The sequence below is a fragment of the Octodon degus genome, unplaced genomic scaffold (assembly GCF_000260255.1).
Source record: "Octodon degus isolate 3935 unplaced genomic scaffold, OctDeg1.0 scaffold00029, whole genome shotgun sequence".
In the NCBI taxonomy this organism is placed as follows: Eukaryota; Metazoa; Chordata; class Mammalia; order Rodentia; family Octodontidae; genus Octodon; species Octodon degus.
The window spans coordinates 13,821,667-13,840,185 of record NW_004524605.1 but is presented as its reverse complement, the minus strand read 5'-3'; the positions used below and the strand labels follow the sequence as shown (position 1 = coordinate 13,840,185).

Sequence of the window (18,519 nt, the reverse complement as noted above, 5' to 3'; positions counted from 1 at the left end):
CAGCCAAATCATCTTTTTCTTTATAACTATGTGCAGGGCTGGGTGGTTGGATGCAGGCTTAGGTCTGCCAGCTCTCACGTAATGTTGAGAAAGTCAGCTAGATTTGTTTGTTTGGCTTTTTTTGTTGTTGTTCTTTTCTTTTACAAGTCAGCAAGTTCTGTTTTGTTTTGTTTTGAACACACTCCCTGTACATCAAAAGGACTATGAAAGATATTCTTTGATCACATACTAACCTGGAACTAGAAGTACTCACTGAGAGCTCCCTGAGGGCCTAGTTCTTATTAAACAATGTATAACTACTTTCTTTGAGCCAGATACCAGGCCTTGGCTCTAGCCCAGATAAGTGGCAAGAAATCTCATGTTAATGTTTTATTGTGGTAAACATTGCTTGTGGTTAGTTGGCCTCAAGCAGGGACAAACCAGGCACTATAAACAATCAAAAGACTCTGTGTGTGTGTGTGTGTGTGTGTGTGTGTGTGTGTGTGTGTGTGTGTGTTACTGGGGATTAAACCCAGGGTCTTTTATTTGTCAATGAAAGCAAGTAATTCTCCATGAGTAGTTCACAATGCCCAGAATAACAAGTTTTCCAAAGTACTTTTATACACAGTACACTGTCTCAGTCTCATAACCCAGAAAAGTCATTAGACTTGGCATTATTACCTACATTCAATAGACCAGGAAATTGAGACTCAAAGAACTTAAAAGGATTAGGCAAAGTCAATGAGCTAATTAATCAAAGAACAAAGCTCATTTTCTGACATCCTAGTACAACTTCTGATGAACCATTCAAGTTTTCCTTATTTTTGTAGAGCATTGTAAAAAATCTTCCTAATGCACAGTTTTATAGGCATCTTTTAAAACTTATTTAGCCCCTATAACCACCCTAGGTACAAACATTCTTATGATCCCATTTTATAGATGAAGGTTTGCAAAGTTATTGACTCACATGTCTTTATATAATAATAATTGGACTGCCCTTTTAGCATTTTACTGTTCCAGTGTTTTGTTAATAAAGAATACAAATATGAGGGGTGGGAACATAGCTCATTGGTAGGTAGTGTTTGCTTAGCATGAGGAAGGGCCTTGTCAGTGATGGCGAACTTTTCAGAGCCTTGGTGATACAAACCATCTGCTGTGGCATGCGGGCCATAGGTTCACCATCACTGGGTTCAATTCCAAGCACTGCGAAAAGAAACACACACACACACACACACACACACACACACACACACACAATATCATGGAGTAATCTCTAAAACAAATACTCCACACAAAGTATGAAACTATTCCCCCGTCTATATTCTGAGAGGAAAAGAACATATTTTTATTTAAACCAAAATCCAGCAATAATTCTAGTCAGTATCAACTGATGTTATAAAGAACTTCTATGAATGAAAATATTTTCTCAATACTAAAGGTTTAACCCAGCATCATTTTCCGGAGCTACATCCCCAACTCCCTCCACATTTTTAAATTTTTGAGACAAGTTCTTGCTTGAGTCCAGTCTGGAAAAATTTACAATTTATTAAGAGCCTGTTTTGAACATTTTAAAAGGGTGTGAGGGTGGGGTGGGCTGAGGAATATAGCTTAATATGAAGGTTGTGGTTTTACTCCCTAGTATGAGAGAGAGAGAGAGAGAGAGAGAGAGAGAGAGAGAGAGAGAGAGAGAGAGCAAGGAAGCAGGAACTGTCTTGAATATAATAGCTGAAAAAAACTATAAAACACTTAGAAGAAAATTTAAAGTGAAATCCTCAGACAATAGATTTTATGTATGACACCAAAAGCACAAATAACCAAAGGGGTTGGGGGGACAGATGAGCTGGATTTAATCAAAACAAAAAACTGAGCTAGACCTGGTGCTGCATGTTTGTAATCTCCAGCACTCTAGGAGTTTGGGGCAGGAGGATCACAAGTTTGCACCCAACCTGGGTAACGTAGCAAAAACAAATTTTTTAAATGCCTCAGAATTAAAAAAAAAAAAAAAATTGCAGGGGAAGGAGCTAAGTGTGAAGACTCTGAGTTCAGTCTCCAGTATTGGAAAAGAAATGGTCCAGAACAGTTAAACCCACAGAGAAATAAAGCATAGTAGTGTTGTCAGAGAAAGAGAAAAGTGAAATGAGTGTCAATGGATATGAGAGGTTCTTTTTTTAGAGGAGAGCATGATAACATTCTGAATATAGACAGGAAATATATATTGTTGCATACTTTGTGAATATAGATTAAAAATAAATTTTTGGTACTGGGAATCAAACTCAGAACCTGGTGCTTTGCCAGGCAGGTGCTGTGCCACTGAGCTGTATTGTTGGAAACAGCTTGCAATATAGCTGGAAATTGGTCATATAGGTGAGGGTAGGACAGAGTCAGAGTTCCTAAAGCAGTCAAGCTACCTCAGTCTTGAGAAAAACATCCTGCCTAGACAACTTCAGTCATTAGTCTGTAGGCAAACTTGGGTCTTATTATGCTAACTTTACAAAGGTATAAACAAATGGCCCTGCTGTTGTTGTTCAGCCTTCTTGCCCATCTGGTAAAGAGGCCTCCCTTTGACCTCAGCTTTTATCTCTTGCCTTTATTTTCTAAAGCCCCTTGACATTTTCTCTCAGGGACGAGTGGGACCAGTCAGAACTATGAGTCCCAGCACTATATCCTCAGCCCAGTGACTGAATTCAAACTTTAAAAAACTTGACTTTTGAGCCACGCATGGTGGTGCATGCCTATAATCCTGGAATTCAGGAAACTAAAGCAAGAAGACTGAGTTCAAACCCATCCTGGAATGTAGTGAGTCTCTAACCAGCCTGGGCTACTGGATTACAGAACAAGAGGTTGTCTCAAAAGTTGTAAGCTAAATTAAACCTTTCCTCCTATAAGATGTGGGTGTCGGCATTTGTGTTCCAGCCATTGGAAGCCTCACTCTCACTACTATATTTAAGATAATTCTCTTAATCGATCTGTTCATATTATTTTATGGCTGAAATGCAGTGTCAGGATCGAGCCGGTGGCTCTTATACATCTCTACCATACCATCCTTCAGGTGTTTCTTCATCAGCATCCAAAAGCTCTCAGACAATTAAACTCAACTCAACATATTTATTGAGCATCTGTACTCTTGCCTTAACGAAGCTTATATTCTAATATGAAAACCAGATGACAAAAATAGCAGTTCTCAGGGCCGTCCAGATAGCTCAGTGGATTAAAGCACCTGCAAGCAGGCTCAGGGGCCAGGGGTTGGATCCCCAGGCCTGCTGTGTCCGCCCCACCCCCAGGGCACACTGAGACAGCAATTGAGACTGGGCGTGGTGGCATGCACCTGTAATCTAAGCTCTTGTGAGGCTGTAAACAGGCAGATCACTACCAGTCAAATCTAGTAGTGAGACCCTGAAAAACTAGCAGTTCTCTGACTGCCACCCATCTCTAATCCATTCTGTGGGCTTTTCCAATCCCCTCCCTGTGTCCTTGAGCCATGGTGTTGGCTTCTGGAATTGCACCAACCAGACTCCCCTCACTGGCAGGATTTTGGACAGTAGGAGACAAACAGTTAATTATCCTAATCCCCCAGCTCCTTTATCTGAGGCTACCACAGCTGTAATATTTTCCCCTTAGTTTTATATAAATTGAGTCATAATTTTTTGTTCCCAACTTCATTTGTTCACTATTATATGTGAAATTTATCTGGCTTGTTGCATGTGGGTGATTAGTTCCTTTCTGCTGCTGTCATATTCTATTCAGATAATGTACCACAACTTGTTTAGCCTATTCGGTTGATGGACATTTGGGTTGTTTCTAGTTTTTGGCTACTGTAACTAGAGCTTCTAAGAGTGATCCTGCATGAGATTTTGGTATAGCTATTCACTTCTCTTGGCTAAACACCTAGGATTCATGTCTGGGTCAAAGGACAGATACATAAGGACATATGAACATACTTTATATTGTAATTTTAAAACTGGGAATTGAACTCAGGACCTTTCCATTTTTTTTAACCCCTTTTTATTTTGAGACATGATCTGGTAAATCACTCAGTTGTCCATGCTGAGTACAAAATTCATCTCCTCCTGCCTCAGCCTTCTAAAGTGCTGGGATTATAAGATATACAAAAATATTTAAAGAAAAAAATTGAAGAAAATACATCTCTACTAAAAATACTAGTACAATCTTTTTCCCTATTTCCTCCTCCCCCAGTTAGCATTTGAGGCTCTCAGATCTTAACTTTCCAGCCCAGATAAGTGACCCACCACTTCCCTGAATGAGTCATCAAAGATGAGGAAATTCCAACACTAACCTGCCCAAGAGAAACTGGATTCACATTACCATCAGAAGTCGAGAGACTCAAGCGGTATTTCAAAAAACTGCTAGCACACAGGAAAAGCAACTTCAACAGGCAAGCAATTCATGTTCAATTACACTTGCTAACAAAACAAAACTCATGACATTGGTACTCTATAATAACAGGGTGTCACCAGAATAGGTACTGTGCATTAAAAAGAAGAAGAAATGAGAAGGTTCTGACTAGTTAAATCAATACATCAAGAGTTAGAGAACTAGAAATAACTTCACCTCCACGACAGTTTATGAACAAATTGTGAACCAAAACTTTTTAATTTCCAAATCCAACTTAAAACTTGGATCCTACAAAACTCCAATTAATACTATAAAGAGCTCAGGAAGGAGAAAGTAGAATAGGAGAAAGTAGAATACAAATATAATATATATGAATGTGAAAGAAAATGTAGGTCAAAGAAATATGTACCGTCATGGTGTCAATGAAAGATTTTAGTGGTACTGGCCTGGTCCATGTCCCATCTCTGTCCCTTGTCCTGAGAATTGGCCTCAAGTCCTGATCCACAAGAAGGTCACAATATCACTCTTTCCTCCTGGCTACAGCTGTTTGGAACAGGGTTTGACACTCAATTGACCAAGTTTGGACTCAAAATGCCATAGAAAACCACTGAAATCACTTCTGGATGTGGTAACATAGTCAAATTTATGATTCAAAAAGTTTTGCAGGGACAAACAAAAGATTTTTGTCATAGTTCAGCTATTTAGAGACGCTTATGGTTGATAGTGGCAGGGGAGGGTGGGAAAGCCACAGACTCTACCCTCTAATATGTAGCAGCATGTGAGGAGGAAACATCCTCCAAAGAGCCTGAGATATTGGAAAATCCAGAAGACTGTGGGGTCGTGAAAGCTGTGAGGCATTTTTAAAAGGAGAAGGTGGTTAACTATGACTTAAGAAGAACCTGTCTGTGAACAAGAAAGCCTTCTGTTAACAGAAGCCGAGAAACAGGGCTCAAGCTGGGGGAAGATGAAGTAACTACAACATGCTTGCAGCTTCTTGTTTCACTTAAGGTAACAATTTGAAAAACCCACATTCAATTGGAGATGTAGCTCAGAGGCAAGGATGTTTGCCTAGCAAACTGAGGTTGGTTCCTAGTACTTCAAACATTCATTCATTCATTCATTCATTCATTCATTCATTCATTCAAAAGGCAGGCATTTGACTTGACATGCAAATCTTTCCATGGCCCCTTGTATCAGTCAGGGCCCAAGAAGGCACCAGGGTGAAGATGCTGCCACCCACAGCCTAAGGGGGCAAGGGAAGGACAATAAGAGAAAACTAGACTCACAAAGTGAGGGATTTCTGATAGCAGCAGTGGCCATAAAGCATTCCTACTAGAAGCATGGTGCCAAAGCAAGGAAGAGGAAGGGGAAACACACAATTTCTTTCTCCTTCACCTTTAAATGCTCCCTACCGAAACATGCACAGCCCTCAGAACCAAGAGAATGTATGCTGTGGAGTCTGCAGATTTCGGGGGGTGAGGGCATGAAGAAGAAGAGAGCAAGGTCAGTTTTGTGCACTCAATTCTTGGCAATGAGGTAAGTCCTATACAAATATTTACTGAAGGACTTCATGAATTTGCCTAGCACCCACCCTCACATCAACCATGACCTCTGGACACAGTCTAGCAATTACAGAACTTATCTTTCATGATACCTTCTTACAGGCCAGGTTATCAATATGCTAGAAATATAATGTTTGCCATCTCATTCATTCCTCACAATATCCAAGTGATAGGAAGACTTTTAGCCCCATTTTTCCCACAAGGGAGCTAAGATTCAGAGGCCTAGTTACATAGCCTACAGTTACAGCACTGTGGTGGAGACCAGGTGTGAACTGAGGCCCTGCAGGCACCACAGCTGCTACCCGGAGCCCATCCTGCACACAGCACTGCTTCCTCATGTATTTTCCTGTGCATTTGTGTTTTGTGTATGTTTAAACACACGCACTCCATATTAGGCTGTGTGTGGACACACCAGAAACCCAGAGTTGGTGTAATGATTATTCGAAGCTGAAGATACATGAGTTTCAACAGAGGCAGAAAGGGGCCTTATTGAGCCTTCCTTATCTGACTCAAGATAGGAACTTCTGAGAAATAAAGCCTGCTATAAACTCCCTCTTTGGAAAAGCTTCTATTCCCACGACAGAGACCAAGAGAAAGTGTAACATAAGGCCACTCTGGAGGAGTTTCATGGCTCTGAAGACAACAGAGAGACCATTCACAACTGAATAGAAAAACCTTTTCACTAACTTTCTTATCTCCCTTTTGTTCTCCTAAAAACCCCAACTGTCTTTCCAAAAAACAAAACAAAACAAAACAAAAAAAAAAAACCCTTCAGTATTTGTTTTTCCATAGGAATCTTTTCTCCCTGCTCTTCTTTCTAAACCAATAGGTATAAAAGCCCCAATCAAATTCTAATCACCAAATACTTCCACTTGGATACATACTATATATATAGACTCTTCCTCACCAATCAGCGATTTGTCACAGACCCCCAGGTACAGGCGTAAGACTGTCAAGTTTTCGTCCCCAATTACTCCGCATTTCTTTAGATGGCAGTAAGTTTTAGTTTTAATTCCACTACACACACTGGAGATCCCCAGTACATGTTGACTCTTTCCCAGCAGGACCACACACCTGGGGCTGACTGTCATCCTCCACCCGTTTTTAACTACTTCCCTGCTTAGCAAGAGAAGTGGTCTAACCATCGAAGTCTTGGAGCTCCATGCAGTGGGCTCTTCATCTAGAGCGCAGTTATTTTGAAGAACTGCTGAGAGTTGAGGGACTGGGGCAACCTCACTGTGAACTCTGGACACATGAGGTTTCCTTATTTATTTAGGGCAACTCTGCCTCGAAACCAGCATATCCTTTCTGAGGTGCACCTGGAATCTGATTTGACTGTGACAATGGTTCCTGCAGTCATACACACACTAACTGCTTCACTAACATCACCTTGGCATCATGTGAGCAGTTTTCAGAGGACTAAACACTAAGAACATCACATCTACTCTGGGCTCCTCTGTTTTAGGACAAAAGGAGAGAAAGCATCCCAATAGGCTGGGGAATGTTTTCAAGAAAACTTCTGCCTCTGTTTCTCCTCCTATCAGTGCCTGCCTGTTCTCACAGAAGGCCTGAAATGTGTTCCTCTTTACAGCACTACCAGGACGTCAGAGTTGGCTGACATTGAGACAGAATTGCTCGACTCTTTCCTTTTTCCTGTGAGGCCCAGAGGGGGATGTGGTTTGGCCAGTGGCTGTCACATGCCTCCTTCTCACTTTGCACTGATCTTCTCTACCCTAGAACACATTGAGATGACTTTTCTTCTACCTCAGTGTCTTCCCAACCTCCATGAATTTGCTCCACAGCTTGTCCCAGGGTCGCTCCAACAGGAGACGAGTTCAGCTATGAGCCGTGGTGCCCTTCTCCTGTTCCTGCCACTGCACACACTGCTGTGGCTTTCTTGAATAAGTAAAGTGAGGGCACACCCTAATGTGGTTAAGATCAGAAAGAGGGATCTACACCCATTATTAACATCTGAACCTCTCCAAACCCCAATAATGAATACAGATAACCTTTCCCAGAGATCCCCTGGTTCTGGCCCTAATACTGTCTATAGAAATGTGACAGCTAGGGGCCGGGGAGATGGCTCAGTAGCATAAGCGCTTCCCTGGCAAGTGCAAAGGTCTGAGTTCAATCCTCAGTTCCACAAAAAAAAAAAAAAAAAAAAAAAGAAAGAAATGTGACAGCTAGGTTTGTGACTGCTGTCAAATGTGACTGCAACTCCTCAGGTGACTGACAGCCATGGCAGCTGCATGTGTCCTGGAGCCTGGCACCCGCCGCTTGAACCAATCACAGGCTCATAGCTGCGGTATAAGCAGCACTCCCCTTCTACTTCTCAGGATAGCCTAAAGGGAATTCCTCTAATGTACTGAACCCCCCATGCTGTGAAACACATGTCCTGTTAAACACTTGGTTCAGTGGTTCTGTGAATCTGTTTGTGATTTATTTCTTAGATAGTGTGGGCTCAGAAGGTCCTGTGAATCCACTCAGGAGTCTGATTGTGAATACTGTGGACACGGGAGTTGCTGTAAAAGTAATAAACATTACAAGTCATTGGCCCTGCAAAGCTCTAGGGACCAGAAGCCAACGAAGACTAGCAGAACTGACCACCAACAAGCAGTCTGTTGGTAGCATCTCGCACAAGCAGGCACTGAAGGGTGAGCAGCAGCCAATATCAGCACCCCACAGACTTGACAGTATCCAGCATAAGACATTGTCTAACAGTGGCACTGGCAGTGGCAGAGATCAACAGCCAGCAGTGTCAACCACTGGCATCCACAGTAATGAAAGTTTATAGGTGGCTTCCAGGCTCCTAGGAGAGTTGTACTTTGCCTATTTATTACTTTTCTCTGAATCAAACAAAAGAACCCTCAACTGGTTGGCAATAACCTGAGTCTTGCCAATGTCCCCAAGGGGACTGAGTTTGCATCAAGATCAATTCAACAGCAAGGGCACGCCTTGTGGTATACTTGTGCCCAAGGCAGGCAACCACAGAGCAGCCACAGACTTCTTAATGCTCTCATTCTCTAGAGCTTCTTTTTTTTTTTTTTTCTCTGAATGCTTTCAGGACAGGTTTGGCTGGCTTGAGTTCTGGGGATTGAACCACAGCAACCTGAGCCTGACTGCTTTGTTGAAGTAGCCACTTAAAGAACTGAGCTAAGAGGCAGGTCTCCTCTCTAGGGCTTCTTTTCTGTTATTCCCCAGGACATTCTTCGCTCTTCTGCTCTTCCCAACTCAGCCCCTTCTGATGAACTTAGAGAGCTAAGGCTAGTGCATCATCTAACACCAAGCATACAAAACTTTTGCCAAAACAACACTTCAGGATTTTAATTTTGTTTGCTTTTTTCTCAAAATATGTACCCCTAGGGCTATGGAGAAAGCTCAGTGGTCTCAGTGCCTTCCTAGGCAAGATCAAGGACCTGGGCTCGATCCCCAGTACCACATGCCCTGCTGACCCTGCCCCAGACATGGTGAGCTGGCCACCAAGACTAGGCATGGTGGTGCACGCCTGTAATCCCAGCACTGGGGAGGCTAAGACAGGAGGATCACTAGGTATCCAAGCTGTGTAGTGAGACCCTGTACCAAATACATATATAAAAAAAAAGTACCCTACATTCCAACTTACAGGTATAAATATCTGTTGTTTCCATATGCCGAGGAAAGTTTTTTCAATACTGTATTTCCTCAAAAAGCTCTTCTCTCTCCCCATTGATATAGTTCTACTAGGACTACCAATTCCATAATGGTGGCTTCCCTTGGGGTAATTGGCCCAGAGATAGCAACATGATCCAGAATGGGCCAATCAGAGTGACTCCCTGTGATAAAGGCCGTCATGGATGAAAGACAAAAGCATTGCTTCTTCCATGGATGCCTAACTGAAAACAAACTGCATCTCTTTGTGGTCACCCTATTTCCTGCCAACCAGGAGAAACCTATGTACAAAAGAATGTAATATGAGAATGAGAGAAACATTTGGAAATATTCACTAAGTGCCCAATGCAAACTCCTCAGTTTCCTGTGCTAATAAATTGCTTTGCTCTACTCTTACATTTTTATTTTATTTATTATTTAATTTTATTTTGGGGGTTCCAAAGTTCAAACCCAGGGCCTTATTTCACGCTAACCAGGAAAGCACCACTGAGCTATATTCTCACTTCTTATTTCTCTCTCTCTCTCTCTCTCTCTCTCTCTCTCTCTCTCGCTCGCTCCCTCTCTCCTTCCCTCCCTCCGCCCCTCTGTGTGTGTGTGCGCGTGTGTGCGTGTGTGTGTGTGTGTGTGTGTGTGTGTGTTTGGTTTAGTTTGGTTTTTTTTCCCATAATTTTATTGATAAATAGCAATGAGACAGTTTCAAATCAAATTAACACATTGCATGCAATCTTCCTAGCGGTTAATTGCTGTACAAGATGCAAACATGATATCCTACTTACAAACACCATTAGAACAAATCACTCTATTTATTAAGAGAATATAACTATATATCTATCCTAACCACTTTGAATACACAGATACAAAATTGACATTCATCTGTATATGGTTTTTTTGTTAAGTTCCGTTATTTGAATATTATAGGTGTGTGAACTCAGCAAAATATTCTAAAAGAGTCCAGTAGCCCATAAGAGTATTGGGTCTTCTGCTTGACTGGCAATGTTAGTTTGGTTTTTGAGTCACGGTCTTGCTATGTAGTACAAGCTGGACTTGAACTTGCTTTATTTATAGCTCAGGTTGGCCTCAAACTCAGTGTCCTATCTCAGTCCCAGGCCTGAGGTAACATGTGTAAACCACCAAGCCTGCCTTTAGCCAGTTGTAAAGGAGTTTCTCTCCCAAGAAGAGTGTAGGGAACAAACTAAATCAGAAATTCAAAAGTTTGGACAGAGAATCCGAAGTTTTTAAACACAGCCATGTATTTCTGATGAATGGCTAACTTCAGGAGACTTTAATGGATCAACTCCTCAGTTTATATTAAAAAAAAACACCTTAAATCCATATAAGGGAGTCGATAATGAAGTAGAATTTAGTTAGTATTTACTAAACGCAGGGCTCAACATGAAGCAACTTATTGACTTGATTCTCAACACATCATTTGCTATGTTTACCTACTATCGGTCTATTTACTCATTTTCTAAAGCTCAGTGTGAGCAATCTAAATGAACTCCCAGTATAGTAAATCCACCAATCACCCACTCTGGCAGCCTGGATCTAAACTCCCAGTTCATACCATTACACTACACTGACTCATACCAGCATTCTGAATAGCAGATGCAGCACTTGTGCACAGATTTGTCTGCTGTCTGCGTCTATACCATCTAAGCGCTGCTCTTGCTATCATTGGTTGTCTAGTAATTAATGAGAGTCAACATAAATGGCGCCTTTAGGATTGCACAACATATAATCTGCACGACCTGTGACAACCCTCAATTATGATTAGAAACCCAGTACTGTGTGCTCACTTCTAAAGAACAGGAGTAATCAGGTGCAATAAAAAAAGAAGACTCATATTCTACCTACCAAAACCAAGGTCCACATGTTTGCCTCCGGGTCACTGGGTACTGCAAGAAGCAAAAGACAAGAAGGAATCATAAAATGTAGAAACACTACTTGGAGAAAGTCTATGAAAGTAAAAAGGAAAAGAGACCAAGAATAGCTTTTTAGAGGACCAAACTACAGGGACATTTTGTGAAGGGAAAGATGGAAGACTATGTAAGAAGAATGCCTGCTTGCAGTGAAGCTCTGAGGTAATCAGGACAGCAAGGATTGCCGACAAGAGGAGCCCACACTGGGCAGAAATGGCCCAGTTCTAACATACCTTGATCATGGCCTTGGCATAAATAATCCTCAAAAAGAGGCTGTGAGAGGTGTCAGCCAACCATGCTCTACAACTTGTTCTTTTACACAGAGGTCTTTCCATTGCTACCATACCTTCATACCAGGAATTAAATTTCTCCAGAGGAAATACCAGGGAGCGAAGCACATGAGATAAGCCGTCAGCGTCTACTGTCTATAGCTGTTCCTCACATGTAATTAACACAGATGAGCTGTTTTCTTTCAAAACATGTATTGCTTTGTGTCAGTTCATTTGGAAAAAAGTATGCTTTCCTAAAGAGGAGTGGGTAGGCTGTTTTCTCATTGTTCTACCATGGACGTATTTAAATTGCTACAAAGAAATTACTATGGAAACTGCTCTCAAACTTGTAAAATAAAAGGTAAAAATGGGACACTTCATTGACATGAAAATGGGTAGCCCCTGGAGACCACTTTTTAATCAACTCTTCTGGCATGATTCTTCTGAGCCTCTGGGGGCTCTCTGGAGTGGGAGGTAAACACAGGTTTTTTTGTGTGACATTCTAGATGGCCCCAGCAGACAGAAATGCCACAGTGTTCATTCTGAAATAAGTCTAGTTCCACTCATATTTGGTGTTGGAAACTTACACAATGGCATTGTATTTTGTGGCTATCTCTGGTGAAGTTGGCTGTGTACTGCTGTAAACACACAAACAAGCCCAGGGCAGGGTAGGTGGTTATTTTTTGGGCGAAACCATTCTGCAGGTGTACTCTGCACTTGCTTGTTTGAAAGTTAACTTGCTGAGCTCTTATTTACACAAAGTAGTTCTCCATACCTTCTCTGGCCACATTCCACCCTTTGAACCTTGGGCTGGCCAACCGTTTCACAAGAAACACAAACTTTTCATTTTGAAAGCCCCATTCCTCTACCTCTCTCTACTCACTTTTACCTGCCCATCCACTACACCCAATGACTTTATGTGATTCCTAAGGACTCCTAGTTGATAAATTTCTGAGTTGATTTTGCCCTGATTTTTGCTCATTCTAGCAATTCTTCAGTTTGCTTCTCCTGGGCTCCTCTCCCAAAGTCTTACCTAAACTCTTTCGAACCTGCTTCCAATAAGCAAGTTGTCACAATTTGTAGAGTTGGTATGACTTGGAAGATCAGGGGTTGGAGGTTCTGGAATCACTTATTTAGTTTCATGACTAGCAACCATCAATTCATTTCTTTGTGAATCAGTCTTTTATTTCCTTCACCAACAAATCTTTTTTTAAAGAAAGTATCAGTTATTTAATTAGATTCTTAGTAAGAAACTTAGAACACTAATTTATAATGATAAATTCCATTAGTCAGAGCAAAAACAGGTTCCAGATAGCCCCAGAGCTGAGGAACAGCTCTGATTTTTGCTAAAATCTGTGAGTCCACTGCTTTCTGATATACCTTGCGCTGCTCTGAAATCTGTTATCTCTCTTTCTTGGTGTCAAAGATCTCGCCCTCCTGGTGTTTGGGTTTCCACAGCTTCTTCTTCTTCTTGAAGTAAGCATCAGTGAGGTGTTTGGGGATTTTCACTTTCCTGATACCAATTTTTGTAGAGGTGGCAATGACAAATTGCTGGTATGTTCTTCGTAGAGGACCACAATTAAGGCTAAGAGGCCCAGTCACAAGTAGCAAGCCACTGGCCAACTGCTTCAGGAAGACCACTCTCTTGCCTCTGTGACGCCTGGTGAGGATGATCAAGATGGTACCGGGAATGATGCTAGCTCAAAGTTTCCTCACAGGCTGACTGAAGGGTTTTTTGCCATGGCTAAGAGCTTTGGGGCACATCTTCAGTAGGGTAGTATCTAGGCATTTTTCAAAGCTTAATCACCTAGCTACCTCCATTCTTGTCCCCACCAAGCGGTTTTGTGAACGTAGCAAGAACTTTCTCCTTTTTCTTCTCAACCTTTGATTTAGCAGCTGTAAACTTTCTCTTGTAGAAAGCCTTTCTGGGACACATAGCAGATCTGGAGTATCCACCAATTCCTCTAACCAGGACAGGATTTTGGCTGCAGTGGGGCTGCCCCTTCTTGTACTTCTTTGCCTTCACCTTACCCTTTTTACCAGTACCACTGGAAGCCTTTTGGCTTCGGTTTCTTCTCTTTAGCATCTGGCTTCTCAGTTTTTTCACCTGCCATCTTGCAAAATGAGAAAGAGGTCAACAACAAATCATTTCTTGTAGATTTTCTCTTAATATCCAGTTCCTTTTTTATCATTCTGGTTTCATATTTAATACAATTACCTCATAGGGGGCCCAAATATTCCCTAAACATTAATTTCTGCAACATCATTATTCATAGCATTGCCTTGTTTTCTTCAAGCCCCTTTATTTGTAATTAAGTGTTGTGATATCATTTCTTGCAACACACTTCAGGCTCCAAGAGAACTGGGGCTCCAGTCTTATTTCCCATTTCTGGGTCACAGAAGATGGTCAATAGTTAAACAGTCTTTTGTGGCAGTACATGCTGGTAGCCTCAACAGTCTGAGAGGTTCAGGTAGCAGGATTACAAGTTTGAGGCCAGTATGGGCATGACTGTATCTCAAAATAAAAAACAAAAAGAAGGGCTAGAGTGATAGTTCAGTGTCAAGGCCCTGGAGTCAATTCTCCACACAGATGGGGGATTAAGAGGATTGTGGAATGAGAAGAACTATAAAATTTAAGCAAGGCAGACCACGTGAAATTTAAGGTTACTTGATTTTTTTTCATTAGCATGGGCAGAAATGAATACATGAAAAACAAAGGGACGACAATCATTGCACCTATACCCTGGAAGTGCGTGTATTTATGCTTTAATAATATAAACCTGAACATACTTTTAAATATTTTAAAAAGTAAAAAGACTATGAACCTGCCAAATTCTTGTTACATATAAAATATATATGTATGTGTATGTATGTATATGTACAATAAATACGAAAGTGTATGTGTGCCTTGTAGTGTTCTATAGGGTTTGAACTGAGTTGCAAAGCCTATAATAAGGTGGTTACTACAAGTACCAAGTAGTGCTCTAAATATAAAACCACTCTACCACAGAATCAGAATATAACTTCTTCAGAAAATAGGGGTGAAAAACAAGACTCAGAGATGTAAATTCTTTGGGGCATTAATACGCAAATACAGCGAGATATCCGTTAATGAGAATACTGTACGAATGACCACTACACTTTCGTATAATCACTAATAATACATTTTCAAAGAATAACGTGGCTAGATCTTAAAACAATAGTTGCGAAATTTGCACGTCACCACAGTCACCTGGAGGACTTGTTATAGCGTCGACCACTATGCCCCAAGGGAGTGTTTCTGGTTCCGTAGGTCTGAGGTAATGGAGAAAGCCCCTGCGACCGGCGCCTTCGGTCTCTCCACTGGCGCAGAAAAACTACAAGTCCCGGCGTGCCTCGCGCGCAGGGTGCCGAGGCGGGCACTTCCGGTCTACGCAGCGCCTGTGCCGCCGCGTCTCGACGTGTCACCGGTGGCGCCGTGGCTGTAGCAAGGGAAGGAGCTGACTTGGGGAGTTCCAGGCGGCGGGCGACGGCAGCGACCCGGGCCTGGACCTGCCCCGGCACGGAAGTGTCCTGGGGGCCGTGGGAGGCTGGAGACCGAGGTGGCATCCCGGCCTGCGTGGGGCAAGATGTTGAACATGTGGAAGGTGCGGGAGCTGGTGGACAAAGCGTGAGTATCCGGGTCGGTTGTGGTCGCGGCCCAGGCCGGGGGCACGGAGAGTCGGAGGAGCGGGGAGCCGGCCTGGAGCGCAGGGTCGCCCGCGTCACGCCCCCCGGCACGGCCGGTCGCATCATGGCGGCGGCGGCTCTTTCCTGGCCTGGGCCTGCGTCCCACCGGCGAGGGTGGGCAGGGACCGTTCCTGGCTTCAGACTTGCTCGGAGCCCCGCTGTGCCCGGCCCTGACTTCGTCCGGCTGCCGCTGCCCCAAGCCGCGGTCGCGGACGCCGTGGGCTCGGGAGGGGCAGGTGGTCTGCACGTGGGTGGCCGCCCAGGCGAGAGGACCGTCCGGGCTCGGGCTGGGAGCGCTGCCGCGGGGCCGAGCGGGGGCCTCCGTGCGGCTCAGGGCGCCGTGGAGAGGGACTGCAGCCCTGCTGCGGGCGGAGGGCTTGCGTCCTGCCTGCACCTAGGCGTTGGCCGGACGGAGGTCTAGCAACTAGCCTCCGTGGTCAGGACAAAGTTATCAAAAGGAGCCTGAGGCTCAACCTTTGCGTCCCTAGTGAAAGTGGATCCCCATGTACAATAACTTGTGATTTCTTTTTTCCTCTAAGTTTTCCGCTATACTTTGTTTGGTGGGCCGCTTGTTCCGTTTATTTTAATTAAGAAGTCAAGAGAAATTTCTCCTAAAGAGGAAACTATCCTAGGTTTAATATCCTGCTTTTAACTTCCCCGATGATTTAAAGGACTGGTGCTGTGTTGAGTCCTTTGAGGCTAACACAACTTGAGTGTCTTACGACAGTAGGAGAATGGGAATATTTAAATTTAGTGTATCAGTAAGATCGTCTAAGTCAGCAGGAAATAAAGTTTAAGAATTTAACCAGTCAGTCCTCTTCCTTTTGAGTTTTAGTGATTATGCAATAAGTGCAGTGAGAAAAACAGATCATTTGTACCTGAATTCCATCCCCCTACAGCCGAAGGAGGCGCACACACACACACACCCCAACTGACTCCAAGTTTGCAAAGTAATAAAAGGTAAGGGCTGGAGATGTTGCTCCCAGTACTGGCAGAAGAGACTGGCTCCCAAGTTTGAAAAGTGATTTATTTACTTTCATATCTTCCCTTTGCAACCATTCATTTGAACATTGTTTCCTCGGGTAACTATTTTGAACTGTTTTGCAATTTGTATGTCCATTGTTTTTGATACCAAGATAAAACAGTTCTTTTCCTGATTCAGGTTCATTGGTGTAATGTATTGTAGAGTACAATGTAACTTACAGTTGTAGTAGTCAAAAAATCTCTAAAATTACATCATTGCATCTAAGTCAGGATAGAAAAAAAAAAACTAATAACACCTTCTCTTTAGAGGACTGAATTTGTGGTACTTAAAAGTTTAAGAATGTATTTTTCAGAAAACAGAACTCCAGGCAGTATTCCTACTTAGGTGTTCCTTTCAAATTTCTGTCATCACCATGTTAGTAATTTTCAAGCATTCAAGTCAAATTTGCAGTGCAAATTGGGTGCAATTATTTAGTTTCTATCTTTACTCAGAATTTAATGTTTATCTTCACTGGTCGAAAGAAGAAATTTCCCACCAGAAAATGTCCCCCATAGTATTACAGAGCTGTGTACTATAGCAGTGTGTACATGTTAACATGCCATAATGGATGTGACGCAGCCTCACAGAATGACTGCTTTATCCGAGGGATAAAATGATGAGAGGATTGGCAAGGAGCGGTGAAGTGAGTAACATAACAGTTTCTGTGACAGCTGTCTGACTAGAACCATGTGATGGCCACGGTTAGGGAGTTTGGAGATAAGAGTTCAAATTCTGATGCTGCCTTTTACTCTGGGCTAGAGTAAAACTTGTTTCTCCTTTGATGGATGTTTGAATAAATGAGTTTCCTCCAAGGAAAAATTATTTGAACTAGAATTTCATAATATCAGATGAATTTTATCAAGTGAATATCCACCAGAGACAGTAAGGGAAATTTATTTCTTTTAAAAATATGGTAATCTGGACTGGAGGTATGCCTTCGTGGTAGAGTGTTTGCCAGTGGTTCCTGGGTTTTATCCCAGGGCACTGCAAAAACAAAAAGTAGTCAATAAATGTCATATTTAAATGTTTTAGCAATAAATACAGCCATGACTCAGGCAAACTAGGATTTCGGTGTATACCTAATCATTGTGACTCATTTCAAATACAAAAATGTACTTTTTCAAAATATGTTCTCCTGGGGTCACTCTTGCATGTAATGATCCACTTCAGTCAGTGCTTTTGAGACTTGAAGACTCTTTGAAAGTTAGAAGGTATTTTGTGCACCACCTGGTGATATTAAATGTTTCTATATTGCAAAACATTTTGGAACCGAGGGAAAGCAGATAAGCTCCTATGGTAGCAGGGTGCGGGGTACAGCTTCCTCCCACTCATCATCCAGTTGCATAAAAGGCAACTATGGCAGGAAAGGATAAATGGCACCACTGCCACCAGCTAGGACCGGCTTGACCGTTGTCATCTCATGAACTGCTTTTCTTTGAAGTTCTAATAAAAACGGATATGTTTATGTTTGTCACCCCAAATATGGTATACATTGAAGCTGCTACAGACCTAATGTGTTTTCCTTGCAAATGTGCCCAATGTGGAGGTGACTTACTAGTTGTAAATCAAAACTGCTACTTACTGGCAAAGTGAAGCTAAGCCTTCTCTTTGCTTATAGGGGTTAATATTAATGGTCAGTGTATTTCATCAGCCATCTTTTTTATGATGGTGATTCGAACAGCTCTGGCTAAGGTCCAATGCAACTGCTATAAAAACTGTTTGTGGCAGCGCAGTGGCACAGCGTTTACCCAGCACACACAAAGTCTTGAGTTCAATTCCCCATCATGCTCCCCCAAAAAAACCCTGTTAGGAGTTATTCTATGAATCATAGGTTGCATTTTTCATCATTATTTTGCTTGGTTTTGGTTCCCAAATGTTCAGATAATATAATAGCTGTATAAACTACTGTAACTACTGTTTTAGTCTAATAGATCCTAGAGGGAGAAATTCGCTTTTCTTTCCCTTCATTTTATTTCTTTCTTTCTTTCTTTTTTTAAGTAGTGCTGGTATTGAATTCAACCCTTCAGACTGAGCTACATCCCCACCCTTGTTTAAAT

The 18,519-nt window shown here is 42.3% G+C and overlaps 1 protein-coding gene across 2 annotated transcripts in view; it reads left to right on the top strand.

Moving 5' to 3' along the window:
* Positions 1–15,138: 15,138 nt before the first annotated feature.
* Positions 15,139–18,519, top strand: part of Clint1 (clathrin interactor 1) — a 58,943-nt gene continuing 55,562 nt past the window's right edge. The window contains exon 1 of one of the 2 annotated variants that reach the window (XM_023713146.1): positions 15,139–15,379. In XM_023713146.1, the coding sequence (XP_023568914.1) occupies positions 15,339–15,379 (41 nt within the window). In that variant the 5' untranslated portion in view covers positions 15,139–15,338. The remainder of the gene's footprint in view (positions 15,380–18,519) is intronic. The other variant, XM_023713147.1, reaches the window with a different exon arrangement.